Here is a 16,411-nt window from a genome sequence, read left to right as displayed (position 1 = left end):
CACAGACCGGAAAAGCCGTTGACCCAAACTTTCAGAACAAAAAAAAAAAAAAAAAAAAAAACATAAACCTACTTTCATTGCAGGACAACATCTCACCCTTCACACCTCTTTGATATTCTCAAGAAATATAACAAAGGATTTGGCCTATCTCTGTGTCTCCGTTCCGGCTGCTTAAGAATATTAACGCATTCTCCTCTGCACAAGATTCCATTAAGATATACTTAAATTGGACTTAGATTTCATACGGCTTATTTGTTTAACTCCTCTGACAGCGAACCTTAAGAGTGTTACAAAGCCTTTTGGAGATAAAGGAGGAATTAGAGAAACAACCAATTAAAAAGGCAACTGCCTCCACGTTTGGCGGGAGATGTATGTATCAACAGTATGGTCACATATCAGCAGGAATATGATTTAATAAGGTGATGGCAGCAAGGGTTTCGCTGGTCCTCCTCTCGAGGGTCCACTTCATTTTGGGCTATTTCAGGGAGGAGAATGTGACGCTTCCCTTAACGCCCATGGAAATCAGGGGATATTCTAAGATTTTTAAAGACAGGAGGCATAGGAGGTGCATAATTCATACCATATCTGATGGCATTTTTTGATTCGTTGAGTGACGGGGAGGGGACATTCCGGAGCCAATCGGCTTTCAGCTGGGGCCGGTATCCCTGTGGCCCCGCCCCTTTATACACCCCTGACAGACACCCCCCCGTGGTTGGCCTGGCCATCTCCGCACACTGACATTTCTCGTCCTCATCACTCAGCACCTCCTGACAGAAGGCTGGATGCCCAGAACGCTCCAGCAGCTCGGCTGAATCGAGCTGGGAGACATTCGCCCAGCTTGGCTCCTTAACAGGAGGATGAGAAATCATTACTGGCCTCTTGACATCACATCAGCATATACAAGCACCCATGCATATACAGGGGCGGAGCTACACAGGGCACTGGCCCCAGCTGAAAGCTGATTGGCCTGCAGTGTGCCCCTTCCCTTGTCACTTATTATTGGTTATTGTTGGTTAATAATAAGGGTGTCCCTTCCATATGAAGTATGCCCCCCCCAAGCCCCCACCTTTAAAAATCTAGAATCACGTTTGCATCGAATATAGCAAAATATCACAAGCTCTATGTTTAGCTTAGTGCGTCAAGACCTGTCGGTCACAATGTTGAAAGCTAGGCCTCAGAGGGGGGGTCAGCAAGCCTGGGTGCAGAGTGACCCTTCCCAGCATGCACTGGGTCGAGCACCCCGGAAGCAGTCCTCTGCGGGAGGAGATACCGCCCTTCTGCGGCAGCTCGTCGTGACAGCGGCGAAGCATTAATATGCAGAGATGGAGCTGAGAGCCGCTTAAAACAGACCCCCACTACCTGCCATCTGCTTCTTAAATAGTTCGTTATGACTCAGATAAGTTCAGTCTACCGTGAGGCGCTGTGCTAATTCACTTTGGTTTTTTTTTCATGGCGCAGAGGAAATCTGCGTGTTTTTGGACAAGCGAGGGAGACTCAGACCATTTCCTGGAACAGTCGCCAATGTAACAATTAGATAATCAAGATTGTTTGGGAAACCGGGCGCCCAAAACACTGACTAGAAAACAGCAAGGAAGGACGACTCCCTGTCATCAGCACAAAAGCCCATAGAGAAGAACATACAGGATGTTGTAGAGTGAACCTTCAGTGTGTGTGTGTGTGTGTGTGTGTGTGTGTGTGTGTGTGTGTAAAAAAGGAAAAGCAATATTTGTGCCAGGAAACTGTGTAATTTAGAGACACACTCAGACCAGAGCCATAATCTATACCATAACATAGAACCATAACATAGAACCATAATCTATACCATAACATAAACAAAGAATGAATGAGCAAAAGAGGTAAACAGCAGACGAAACAGACAAAATGAGTACAAGGAGTCAGGTGTGACAGTCAGGTTGCAGTATTTGCGTTTCTACTTAGTGGTACTGGAAGCATCTGACACATTTAGCTGGATGGAGACAAACATGGAGCCAGACCTTACTAATCGGGACTAGAGGAAACCGACCAATCAGAGTATGTAGTGCTGAGGTCTGGTGCAGTACAGCAGCACAATCACAGAGCGACTGGACTCACATGTTACTCATACATCAGGCTGGCATCCATTAGTAGGAGTACAAGTATAACCGTGTAAGAGTGACTGTGCGTGTATGACCACGTAAGCATGAGTGTGACCATGCAAGTGTGACTGTACAAATGTGACCATGCAATTATGACCATATGAGTGTGACCGTAAAAGTGCGTTCGCATGAGTGTGACCGTAGAATTGGGACCATGCAAGTATGACCATATGAGTGTGACCGTACAAGTGCGACCATGAGTGTAACCATGCAAGTGTGACCATTCAAGCGTGACCGTGCAAGTATGACTGTGTAAGTGACCAAACGGTAGTGACCGTACAAGTATGACCATACGGTTGGCGACCGCAGGAGTATGACCATTTGAGTATCACTGTAGAATTGTGAGCTTACAGGTCTGACCACAGGAGTGTGACTGTGTGAATATGATCACAGGAGTAGGACCGTTTGAGTGCGACCTTACAAGTGTGACCATAAGATGACAGTAATATTCGAGCTCAATCCACACTGCCACCCCTCCTCCACTTCGGCCATCCCCAAACGGAGCGGCGTCTGACCCAAAGGCGAGTCAGCGAGCACAGGAAGGACAGGATGAGGACAGGAATACACGTCTCTAATGGGAAGGACACTCCATACGGCCATTTTCCATTACGCGCCGAACACGCCATCAAAACAAACGGAGCGTAACGGGGCATCGGCGTCCGGGGAAGCTGAGAGCAAGGCGGCTCCGAAACGTTTACGAGGACACAGAGCATCCCCTCAACGGGACGCTCAATCTTCTGTTTTTTTTTTTTTTTTGGGGGGGGGGGGGGGGGGGGGGGGGGGACCTACTGATGGAAGGCGGCACCTCCAAAAGGGGAGCTCAGCTGGGCCTCCAAATTGTTCATTTCCTCCTGAGCCGGCTGAGGAGAAACTTATTTATACCACCGCCCCCCCCCTCCCCACCCCCAACCCACCCATGCAGGGGGGGGGATTCAAAGAGCACATCTGGCATCTCCCGCCGAGGGCACAGGAAAGTGGGCCGGCGCCCCCTACAAGCCGCACTCCGAGCATGCAGCACACGGGCCAGAGGCCCGGATGCCAGCATGTGGTCCTAGACAGGCTGGCTTTGGCGCCCCACTGCCCCCCCACCGCTCCACGGCTGTCTGAGACTCACCGAAGCTGGAGGCCGTAGCCCCAGAGGCCCGACTCCGGTCCAGCAGTTCTGCAAACGACCAGCGGGGAACCCCATGTGACCTCCCGGCTGGATTCATCACCGCCACACCACGAGATGATCGAATTAGCGATTCTGGTCGCCTTTACAGTGATTTATATCGCTATTTACACAGCTGCTCATATTCACATGGCTGGGTAGTTCAGGTCCAGAAAGTAAAAGTCCAGACCGAGATTTTGTTTCAACCAACCAGTTGAGTATTCCTTGACTGTGACTCTTTATGCTCAACTGGCTGGTTGAAACAAAATCCCGGTCTGGACTTTTACTTTCTGGACCTGAACTACTCACCTCTGCGTAGTCACTGCGGAAGTTTGGGCTAAACCAGTGTCCGAATTGAGGAGGATCCAGGGGATTCCCATAAGAAACCAGAGAACCCCCAAAGGAGACAAAAAATGCAGGGGGGTGGGGCTTCAAACAAACATCTTACAACCCCAGTCGACAACTCTTACCATCAGCAAACCCTAACCCTAACCCCCCCCCCCCCCCCCCCCCAACACCTCTGACAAACTTCATACACTAGGATAAACCTTCAGAATATTCCTGGAACTTTAACCTGCAGCCTCCAGGTTTAACTCCTCACATCCTTCTGAAACAGGCAGAGACTCACACCATCACACAAGCCAGAGGTTCTTAACCCAGAGACCCCCCCCCTGCCCATAAATGGAAACAGAGCAGAGCTGGGGACTCCCCACTGCTACCATGTGACAGTCAGAAGGCCCGGCGGGGTACGATATTTCTTTCTGTGGTCCTCCTTGAATAATTTTCACTCTGAACGGAGGGGGGTCCCCCTTGGATATTTTCCGCTGGGATAATGCATCACGTTACATAAAGGGGATGATAATATCGACATTTAATCTATTTAAGATACATCTCCTGGGGCGCCGAGCAGAAGCGAGATGCTGTCGGTCAGGGTGTAGATGCAATGAAGATCCAGTCATCTCCAAAGGTAGGGCCAAGCCAAGTTATGGATGACCAGAAGCTTCCATTGCCCGCCTTTACCAGGGTGATTCGAATTAGCCATCTGTAGGCAAGCTGCAATTTCTGTAATCTATCCTTCAGAAAGTAAGTATTGCAAGGATATTAAGTCTTTAGTCAGTATGAAAAAAAACAATGTAAAGCCTTTTTTTCTACAAGCGCCAACGAAAGACAGACAATATATATTGTCCCCTTAATTGAAGTGACGGAAAATCTGCCGTCTCATAAATCCTAGTATCGTAAATCAGCTTTTTAGAGCGCATCATTTCTGAGCTGCTGATTGTGGGCCTTCTCCCCTTGCTATTCAACTGTGTCGCTATTCAGATATTTATATTACGGCGAAGCCACAACAATTCGTCTGGTAGCCTTAAGTGACTTTTAAGAGGTTTAATTTCTTTGCTCTGAGAGCGGCCCTCCTTGTCAGAGATGGGCACAATTACGGGGGGCTTTATCTGAGGGAGCTAAATTTGAAAAAGGAAGCTTGAAGGAGAGTCAATAAGCAGACTCGTTCTTTTCAAAAGAGAACACAAACACTGATTAAAAACTACGGCAAGGAGGCGGCTTGTCATTTTCATGACTCACCGGGAAGAATGAGCCCCATCGTGTCACTACTAACAATGCATGAACGGCCATATTAACATTTTTCCAGCTGTAAGAGGTAGAAAATACGGAATTTTCAGGGAGCAGCCTTTAATCTCATGATCAATGCAGTCATGAGCTGGCGGGAGGAACTGGAGCGTGTTGCAGATAATGGTGGCTACGACTGATTCCTCTACGGGAATTCTGGGCTCATTCTCCAGTACAGAGTAAAAGTGTCTGTGTCCGAATTCAGGGGCTGCGTCCTTCGAAGGTCCGTGCGACGAATCTCGGGATATGTTGGGCTGCATCTGCAAAAGAAGGACGCATTTCTACACCGCATCTGAAGAAGCTTTCGAAATAGGACAGTCTTGTCGCACAGCCGTGACGTGTTGGGTCTTCAAATGGATGCAGCCCCTGAATTCGGACACAGCCAATGACGCTAGAGAGGCCAGGACAACTGGATGCTATCAACCAGTAGACCAAGAGGTCTAATCTGTATATAGCAGATGCTTTTATATTAAGCAACATATAACCGAGACAGCGGGGTCAGACAGACCCCGGAGCAATTATGGGTTAAGGCCTTGCTCAAGGCACGATGGTGACATCACTCTGCTGACCACAGGATCTGAACCGGCAACCGCCCTATCACAGGTAGAGTCCCCAAACCAGCTGGGCCACACACCTCCGCCCAATTACCTCACTCATACAAGGGTATTTTGGAATCCCCCCCCCCCACAACAGAAACAACCAGGCACCAAAGAGGAAGTGGGGGTGCCAGTCTGTGGTTGCTTAGCCTGCCATCAGTATCCGCACTACTGACCGGTTCCGAATCTCACCAGGTTTCCCCAACATGCTGTCCACACGCCTACGACCACACCCAAGCAGCCATCAGTCAGCCTATCAGGCGAGACCACGCGAGGGTCTATTTTTCATTACAGAAATTCGCAAAATGTGACAACAGACAGCTCCCTGCGTTTACCGAAGCGGGGGGTCTTTGGGATCAGAGCTCCCAATATATCAATGCAGACATTAACAGCAGCTGAAGGTAAAGAAACTCCTCGGGAGGTTCTGCATGGAGGGTAAAAAAAAAGGGGGAGAATTGATCATTGTTCGGCAGGACACTGGCTGCAGTCCCCAGTTCTCACAAAAGGCTTCTTTAAAGCAGCTTTCATAATCAAATGTGATCCGGTTCGCTGTGTCACCTTCATTGTTGTAGAAAAAAACATCCCTCCGAGGAACGAGCGAATGTGTCCCTATTAGAGCAGCCTGCTGCCAGGGCTGTAAATTACACCGAGAGGCACCTGAAATAAATTCCTCCTCCACAGCGCTTAAAATGTGCCTTAATAAAGCTAATGCTCGACGTATTCCGCCGCGAATGGAGCCACTTTAAATTCACTTTGCGTGGGACACAACAACACATCTGTTTTGTATTCAACCAGACGCCCACGGTTTCTTTTTTTAAATTACTCTTGCGACGTCTTGGCATGGGGTGCCGGGCAAGAGGAAGCAACGGGAAACGGAGTGGGTCGCTTCGCGGAAACGCTCGATCCGGATCCGAATCCGAATCCGAATCGGAGCGGAGGACCGAAGCCCGCCGCGAGAAGCTGAGGCTTAGCGCTACACATCCGAGGCTAGACCGGGTCAAATTATTCTAGATACTAGAGCGGGGGCGGTGGGGGGGAAGGCTTTAATCAGGTCGACAAATAGCTACCATGAAGAAAACCTTAAAAATAAAAAAGTCAAGTCCCAAACCGCGATTCCGGAAACGGTAATTTGCATATCTTTTGAATTAAACAGACAATTAAGCCGCCCAAATAGCCAAGGAAAGCTGAACGAGCCGTTAGAGTTTATACCAGTAACGTTTTATTAAAACAAGCCATTACATATCAAACCGACACGGTTTATGAAACGAGATTGCTAACGAAACGTCATCTGCGTCACTGGTAAAAGCGAAGAGAAAATGGGGGTTGCGCTGTCCTGACGTGTGATCTGATGATGTAAAACGGTTCATCCATGTCAGCATTAAGATGCGACATCGGTTTCCAATCGGATCTCATACCCAGCTTTCACCCTAAAACAGACCTCCCACCTCTACAACGATGAGTAAAGCCCCATTTAGAGCCCGAGTGTGCAATTAGGTAAAATGCACATTTATAATTCATATGGAAATTAATAAATAACAGCAGCCAAAATAGCACTAAGGCAAACTAGATGAGATAAACAAAGGCATAAGTTCAAATTTACCAGAGCAATTTATATATTCCTAACATCTTCATTGTAAAAGTCTTTGAAAAAACATCACGTAGGGAAACGTTTGCGAGACAAGACGGATACTTTGATCTGTGGGAAAATACCAGTTTTTTTCTATCAATAAAAGAACCGCGTCTCTTCATTTCGCTCGCAGTCTCTATTGAGGGTTTGATTAATAATATAGAAGTGATATCAACATGTTGGCATAACTTTCAGCAGCTGGGTAGCCGTGAGGCATGAAAAACAGACTCTCATTTATAGGCATCAGACTTTAGAAACGGCAAAGAATGTGCAAGATCACTTGCACGTGGACGGATACAAAGAGAAGTGGATTATGGGGGGGGGGGTAACGTCAGGATTGATATCAGCGTGGCCAGAAGGGGGCGCTCTTCCACTAGTCCAAATAAAGAACCCGTATCACAGTGTAGTGAAGGGATTTTGAACTTCTAAGGGTCTCAGACTTTAATTGAGATGCTGCACCAAGGTCCTCAGCCACCACTGTCATTAAAGTTATCACTTATTAAAAAAGTAGGAGTGTTTAACCACGGTGCCTTGACTAAATTCCCACTTGTGCCACTGTAGGGAAAACACCAGGCCATCTAATCAGCATCCTGTCTAATGAACTGGATTAATGTTTCTGTAGTACATCAGCCAGAAGGTTCATGTAGCTGCTGAATATCCATCCATCCATCTCTGCGCAGTGTGTTCTGCGGTGAGTCACATTTGCTAAACTACAGTGGTACTGTATAAATGCTGATTATTATTATCAAATAACACTAATAATCGTAGTCCAGGGATGGGCATATTCTTAACTCATTTTACTCCATTAAATTTATTGCAACTAATTGAGAACATCAAAATGCATTATCGAAACTCACATTTCCATTACGGCCGTGGAATGACAAAATAAATTAAACACTTGTTACACCCAATGAATTTTAAAGTGAGGGCTGTCTTTCCCAGGGACGGAACAGCTAACAGAATAATTACAGTGTCGCAAATAATGTCGCAGATACAAAGTTTTAACTACAAGTAATTTTTTTTTCATTTTTTTACGGATGGTAGATTTTTATTCGGCACCGACTCAAAAATATCGCAATAACTTTGAGGAAATTATGTCCTATTGTAAAGCGGATGTGATTAGACGTGCTCACTGTCTGTGACTCGCCTGCTCTGGGAGTGAGATCCAATTCACAAGCCTTAGCAAACTGGGGGGGGCTGATATGACATGTTCCAGCATCATAACTAAACCATTTCCCACCTCAACAGCTCCTCACACAGAGAGCTGCTTTCCCTGAAGCATACAGGATATCTTCCTCGAAGGAAACGCACTGCATGGTGGCTGGTGTCACATCTAGGGACAATTTCACGCAAACAACAGGGGGTGAAAGTGAAAGTGAAAGTGAAAGGTGAAGGTGAAAGTTCACGCACCATTATGAAGATGACTCTAAGCAAGGGTGATTCTAGGGTGTTTTTTTTTTTAATGCAAGAGGCTAAAGCAGGCGTTATTCATACAGAGGGGGCATCTCTGTCATTAGCCAACAATGTGTTATCTATCAGTGAATGACAGGGGAAATGGCAGTCTAGGGGCCAATCAGCATTCAGCTAGGGCTCCTTTGTACACACCCCTGACTATGAGCTTGTGAGAGTTTTACTATAGCAGAACGAGATATTCTGAAGGCAGAACGAGAAATGATTGGTTCAGACCAATCACATTGTAGAGGAGGTGGGTCCAAGCAACTAGAGGAGGGGGGCCCAAGACATCTGATTGGTTAGTCCCTCCTCCTCTAGTTGCTTGGACCCACTTCCTCTACAAATGTGATTGGTTCAGGGAGATAACCAATCAATTTTCTTCCTGCCCTCAGAACATTTTTTAGAGGTAAACCTCCCATGAGATAACTATGAGGGGGAAACAAAGTGCTTTCTTTGAGTTTTCGTGACCAGCACGGCTTTTGAATATTCTCGTAGTCGTTTGCATTGATGGCCATTTACACACACCATGCACAAGCAATTAGGGCACGTAGCCCAAGCCCTTCAAACTGCTGCTTTTGATGTGCGTCGACACTGACAGGCATGGGCTGGGCTGGGGCGGGCCTCATGCTGCCAGGATGAGGACGTCTTCGCTCAATCAGCACCGCGGCTCCCTCCTTAACAATCTGCGTGGTTCCGCTCCCCTGACTGTCAAACCACAAAGGCAACAACAAGCTGACCCTTCCTAATTGTGTCTTGAACTGAAGAGCTACAAAGTTCAGCGCTAACCACGATCTCGAACCCGCCACAAGACGATAAACCACCGTGGGCCTTTCTTAATCATGAAGCCTGCCGGCCGTATTATGCATCACAAACGGCCGTAATAAGTGACTGTCACAGATTACATACATTAGCCCAGAAACGAGGAATGCAAGGATGCAGCTGTGTGAAACTGCCGGCTATCGTGGCCGTCCTCTGCCATTCATGTCGGGAAAAAGCACACGTTCACAAACACAGATGCACATACACAGATAGAACACAGATACACACCTGCACATGCATGGACACACACACACAGGTGGACACAGACATGCACAAACACACTACTTACTGACACAACACAAATATGCATATACAGATCCACACACAGACAAAGACACAGACGGACACAAATGTAGAAATTCATACTTATGGACCACACAGACACACAGAGACAGACACACATGGACACCCAGAAAGATACCACATACAGATGTGCATACTGACAGACAGACAGACACACACACGAACACGATGACACGGTGGACACAGACACACGACATGCACAGACACATACACACAGACAGACACACAGATACACGCATACAAGGACACTCACAGGACACGCACACAGACACACACAGGACCCATACACACACTCACAGACACGCACACAGACACACAGACAGACACACAGGGACATGCAGGGACACACACACAGACACATACACAGACACACATGCACAAACACACACAGACACAGGGACACACAGGAACACACACAGACATAGGGACACGCAGGGTACACCGACAGACACTCACAGGACACAGACACACATGCACACAGATATGCACACAGACACACATGCACACACATATGCACACAGACACAGGAACACACACAGACATAGGGACACGCAGGGTACACGCACAGACACTCACAGACACACATGCACCAGATATGCACACAGACACATGCACACAGATATGCACACGGACACACATCAAACAGACACAGGGACACACAGACACACATGCACACAGACACAGGGACACACAGACGCACAGACACACACAGACACACAGAGACGCAGAGACCCAGGACACACACAGACACACACAGACACGCACAGACACCACACAGGGACACACACACAAAGACACGCACATGCGGACACAAACTGCTCATCTGCAGGACACCGTTGAGGGAGCAGCCAGCGCAGTGGAGTCAGCTCTGCTCCACTCGCCTCCTCTCTCAGGAGGTTCCCCCGCTCCAGAAGGACCTCCCAGCTCAATTAGCTCCCTACACCCAGACTTTCTGCTGATGGGAGGAGAAAGAAGGACTCCCAGACTGCATCTTCCTGCCTCCCCACCCCCGCCTCCATGTCTGTGCACGGCCACTCCCCACCAAACCCAGCCAGTTATCTCTGCCAATATGCCACCTAAAAGATGACTGTAATTACACAAGCTAGGGGCGCTCTGGGGGACCCAAGGAGATGCTAATGTGATGACAAAGAGCATACAGCTATACACACAAGCTGAGAGACCACAGCAAACCATTCAGTTGGAAGTGGGTTTGTCCTTGGCGTGCTTCCCAACCAGAAGGGTGGGGCACCACCTCTGACCCACACGAGGGCAGATGTCGCAACGGAGTGGGTAAAAGTTTATAACACCTGTGCAAAGCAGCCGAAATGGGGGCCATGATCTGCTTTGGCACAGATTATGAACACGGAGCCATTAAACAAGTACCTCCCCCCCAGCAAACCTCTCACCTCACTCCCAATACAGAAAGGCAGTAACTCCTCATGCATCCTGCCAAATATTTAAATCACCTGCCTAGGAGTCGGGCCACAAACTACAGACACGTTCCCGAAGACAAAGAGTTCCCACTGGACCGTCTATATTCTCAACCTTGGATAATGATTAACGCTTGAATTATTTAAAGCTTTTACACAGAGCGACTCAATCAAATCTAACTACAGTATTTTGTTTCTGAACACCTGCATCATTTCCCGACATTAATTACCTTAGTGGCCTTACAGGAACCACCGGTTCAATTTTCAGTGATAAACAGGCATCTCCACTCTCCAGAAATAGGCCGCCGTTATCAGTGATACATCGTACATAAGACTACGCGAGCCCGGTGGGACTCGCCTGCTCCATGATCAGAGCACAAGAGCTCGCTGTACATTTGCTCGGAGATGATACGTTATCATAAAAACAAGCTCAAGTTGTAAAATCCTTATTTAAAAAAATAAAAATAAAAATGAACCGCCCCCCATAAGATTTTTTTTTTATGTTCAGTTTGGCAAGCCCAACATTCGGGGGCTAGCGGGGATTTACAACATTTTAAGGTTCTTTTTAAAAATCGTTTGTTTACATTTCACGGAACCAAAAACCCACTTCGCAAACCCAGAAGAAACCAAAGTTTAATGCATTGGGCAACAACATCATATCCAATTGTAGTTTTTCTATTCAAAAGTTAATTGATTGCGGTGCCGTTTTTCTTGTCCAGAACAATCCATCTTTCGGAATCCGCTGTTATGCTACATTACGCTTTCAGTGAGGTGCTAAGCATGGATTATTACCATTTTCTGCTCCGGAGATGGTTTTGGATCCATTGATCATCGTGTAGGAGCTCAGATAGTATGGCGCACCACGCATTAAAGAACTGTCTCAACCTACTCTTTGCCGAGACGCTCGCCATAATTTAAGCTCCTCAACAAGCTACGTGTCATTTCCTATCCGCAAAGCAACCACAAATTTGCTAATGTCATTTATAACACTAAGGATCGCTGCTGAGCTATGGTTCCCCCCACCCCTTATTTACTGAAGCTGTGTACCTACACGCGAGTCAGAGAGCGCTCTCATTTGTTTTGTCGCACTACACCATAAAATAAAGCACACTCTTACCAAGTCTGATTAGATAATTTATCATCCACAAACAGCAATTTGCTAGAAAGAGACAATATGATTACGTTCAAGCCAGATCGCATAATATTAGCCTTTATATTCCGGTACTTAAATGAAGCTGAAATCACTTTATACATTTTCCTCTTAATAAAAAAGTCACTCAGGTATATATTAAATGCTGTAAAACTACACATGGGAAAAAATGTGATGTCGAACCCTACTAACACAAACAGATTGAACGTCACAGTATTAACTAAGGAGTGGATGAAACTGCAGTAAGGGCAGATTAAAATCTGCGAGCACAGCCCCCCCCCCCCCCCCCCCCCGAGCAGCAACGTGGGGCTGTCTGACTTTGGGGAAGTGCAAGGCTGCGGATGGGTGTGAATTTCAGAAGTCGCGATGGGCGAGCGACCGATGATGGATCAGCACCGCGGACAGCGGCCTTACCGACATGGCCGGCTCCGTGCCAAGGGCATTTCAAACACACGTTCATCGTTTCAACCACTGCTCTGTCACCCTCCTTCCTGAAGCAGGGAGCTCTTCGGATACTTACCGGAGTAACCACTGTACTTGTCCATCCACTCTCAGTGAAGGAAGCAGGGAGCTCTTCGGATACTTACCGGGATAACCACTGTACTTGTCCATCCACTCTCAGTGAAGGAGCGTGGCTCTCAGAGCCATCTTGTAACCGCTACTCCCTTCTCCTCGGCAGAAGGATGGCAATTTTTTTTGACCCACAACTCACATTCAGGAGTTTTACTCTCAAACCAAATGAAGGCTTTTTCAGTCGTTGCGTTGACCGTTCGGCCCAATTAAGCCATCAGCTACCTTAATGTGTGACACGGAATATTCTGCTTCTTGCAATTATGTCATTTCACTGAGATCATTGGTGCAGATTCCTACTCACGTTCCTGACAGGTAAATCACTTCGCTTCGTTTTTGGTTTCCTGCCACAGCTTTCGTGTCAAAATTGCTTAACTTCAAGACTCTTCTCAGAGCGCATTCCCTCATACAGGTTTCAATCTCTTACTGTGAGTTACATGCCCATAACTCAGGTTCTCTTGGCGAAAGATTCCCCTTATTCGTGGAAATTCTCGACACCATTCTGACTTTAGCTATGTCAAAAAACACGTTGAAAAAGTGACCTGCCAGCTTGTGACACACGTGAGGTGCGTTCACAAGCTAACGTGTTACTACAGACCATACCCAGCAGAATGAAGTTATTTTCTATTTACAATTAAATTGCTTTGGTGAGCAACAAGCTTACAATTAAACATGGCTGTAAAACAAAGGTCTTTGACTTTTCATATTGTTCCATGAGTGCAGTACAGCAGGTTAACAATCATTGAAGGTTAATTAAATTTTTAATTTTAATTTTTTTTTCCACTACATTGACGTTATTGTCTTAGAATATCAGGTAGGTACATGAAAGATGGGCGCTTCAACCTGAGTCAAATGCATTTTTAAGAAAGCAACGTCTTACAGAATCATAATATTGTTATCGTTCAAAAACAGGACCGGTTTCTTTGGAATGAGCTTACGCAATATCGAGCACAAATTATTAAATATGGTTTCAGGCAGAGAGATTTTACATATGCACCTATCTAGTCATTAAATTGCAGTCTGCACTATAAATAACATCCCAGCCAAGCACTGGATAAACAATGAAAAGCTGAAAGACGAAAACTGGATGTGCGTTTGTTTGCGTGGTGTTCATTAGCGTGATTCCGCAGATAATAACATTATTTTAGTAAGAACTTTCACAGCACTGTCCTGATGCGGAGCGCATCTCCCGGAGTGGCGGTTCTGGGTCTCCGCGCGGAATCTGCATCATTTCACACCCGTCATACCCCTGAAAGTTCCTCCGTGTAACGCTTCATTGGCAGCCTTCACGGTTTGGAGGGCTTGCCAACTACTTACCTAACATCAAAGCTTCCGATAAACGTGGAAAACAAAGTAACTTTATTAAAGCCGTAATTTATTCTTCTTCATAAATGTGCATATTTGGTAGAAAATACATTATGGTGGGTTATGAGCACTTAATTTCCAAAAGAATGAATTAAATTCATGAATTGATCGTGTATGGTACAAATGTTTGTAAATTCTCAGAAATTAAAAATAAGTTCACCCAAATATTTTTTGTCATAGGCAGTGTTACCTCATCGTCTCACGTATCAACCAGTGGCTGGGGTGATCCCCTGTTTGGGGACACCGCTTGGGCATTATTAATGACGCGGGAACAATCGAGGATCCCGCATGTCACCGCTTTGTGTCATTTTTTTTGACAGCGGTCGAAAAATCTGCCACGGTTCGTGTGAACCGTCTGTTTGACCAGGCGAACACATAGCCGTAATGCGGGGCTTTTGCCTAACCCGTATAAATATCACCGGGCTCGGCTGACTTTTTCCCCTTAGTAAAGATATCGCGTTTATCCAAATAAGGCACTACGTCGATCGCCGTAACAAAAGTCATAGGCATTTAGTTTAATTGAGAAAGTGTCCGTCCTACCTGGTCGTGCGCATTTTCCCCGGTGAAGTTTTGAAGACAGGAGGGAATGAGGGTGTCTTCGGACAGCGCATAGCCCTCCATCGCGTACGGTTCTGGGAGTGATCGGACGTTTTTACCGGTGTCGCCGGGCTGGGAATGTGCGGTCTGATGCGCAGCGCGTTTAACTGGGACCGGCCGCCTGTCACGTGTGCGCCTCCTTCCCCGGACCGGCTGATGCCTTCGGCGGGGCGGCTTGCGTTTCGCTTTGCGTTCGGGACGCGCTCCCCCGCCGTGCAACCCGGGTTATGGATGCACACTCCGGCAGTCAAGGCGATAATTCAATGGTGGCAGCAACAGGTGGCAGGGGCGGCTGGAGCGATCGCTGCTATGGGCTTCTGAATCTGCTCGGCGTGGTGGCGCACCGGAGAAGACAGCGACGGGCGTGCGTTTTTGCACCCTTTTAATGGGAGGTTGCTTCCCCTCCGCTGCGGGTATGCTGTGAAATACGTCAATCCAGAATAAGTGATGAAACTTGGTGGCTGTTTTGACAACCCCGCCCCGATCCCTTACACACCAGCACGCAGAGACTTAAGTCCGTGTTTAATCTGAGTACCTGAATTCACGCACCATCTAACTTAAACGCTGAACCTTCCCTTGGCTATATTCATAGACACACCTACACCACCACCCCGTTTTACAATTTAATGCCCTGCAGCGCTATAAAAGTGCTGCAATTTAGAGGAAAATAGCATAAATAGCACAGGCAGGTAAAAGGATAATTGGTCAAATTAAAGCAAGCGAAAGGAGCGGGATGATATATGGAGTTTAAACCCCGCCGCCCCTGCGTCTGTCTGGAGGCGCTTGGCTTGATGGCGCTTCAGCTGCTGCTATCGGAGCACAAGTAGCGGCAGGTTATCGCCCAAAGGCAAAATTAGAAGCGGATTGACTGACTCCCGGTGTCCTAATTTAATGGAAGTGTAACTGTAGATACGGGTAATCATTTAAGACCGCGGTGCCTCCACCTGGTCCTGGTGAGGTCCCGTGTCGACTTACAAAACAGCCCGAATGATGCTTCTGGGGAGCTTCCCTGCTTAATTAGTGATAATTAAGAAAGGGCGCCTGTTTAAAGTGACTGAAATTCCAGGTGAGGAGATTAAGGCTGATGCATGACGGCTTGGAGCAGGGCTTTGGAGGCTCCGCGTCCTTTTTAAGATGGATGCCACGCCAACACCTGCTTGTGCCGAGCGGGGTGCAGCTCTCCTCCCCAGCATGGGCTGCTGCTGCTGCGGGTAACCTTATAGCTCCATTCACACGGTTCGGCCGGGCTCCATTCTGAATGGTCGTTTATGTCCTTTTGGAGGTGTTTATCTGGCCCTTCCTAATGGGGTGCATTTTTAGTATCTGGCATCGGAATAATGAAGAAGCCTGACCCGATTTTGAGCGGGGGGCATGTTTTTTGTCCTAGCCGGTTTTTGTCTCTTTTATTCAGATTTTTCCTGGTGTGCATAATGCGTTACTTTAAACCCCTTTCAATTTTGCTTGAGTGGCTTCATAGAGAACAAGGACCCGGTCTAAAACAAAACGACACATCCACTTCAGAAGATGACGCAATGGAATAAAGGGGAGTGGCAGTGTGCCTTAAGTTCTGATGCGCTGCCTTTCTTGTTGATGG

At 47.2% G+C, this 16,411-nt stretch overlaps 1 protein-coding gene across 1 annotated transcript in view; it reads right to left on the bottom strand.

Moving 5' to 3' along the window:
- Positions 1–15,147, bottom strand: part of LOC125720558 (peroxisome proliferator-activated receptor gamma coactivator 1-alpha-like) — a 177,357-nt gene extending 162,210 nt beyond the window's left edge. Inside the window, exon 1 of the mRNA XM_048996102.1 lies at positions 14,761–15,147. Coding sequence (XP_048852059.1) covers positions 14,761–14,841 — 81 coding nt within the window. The 5' untranslated portion in view covers positions 14,842–15,147. The remainder of the gene's footprint in view (positions 1–14,760) is intronic.
- Between the last annotated feature and the right edge of the window lie 1,264 nt (positions 15,148–16,411).

Source organism: Brienomyrus brachyistius, chromosome 25, assembly GCF_023856365.1.
Source record: "Brienomyrus brachyistius isolate T26 chromosome 25, BBRACH_0.4, whole genome shotgun sequence".
NCBI classification, from domain to species: Eukaryota; Metazoa; Chordata; class Actinopteri; order Osteoglossiformes; family Mormyridae; genus Brienomyrus; species Brienomyrus brachyistius.
Note: the sequence above shows the minus strand (reverse complement) of the source record. Positions and strands in the feature narration are given on the sequence as shown.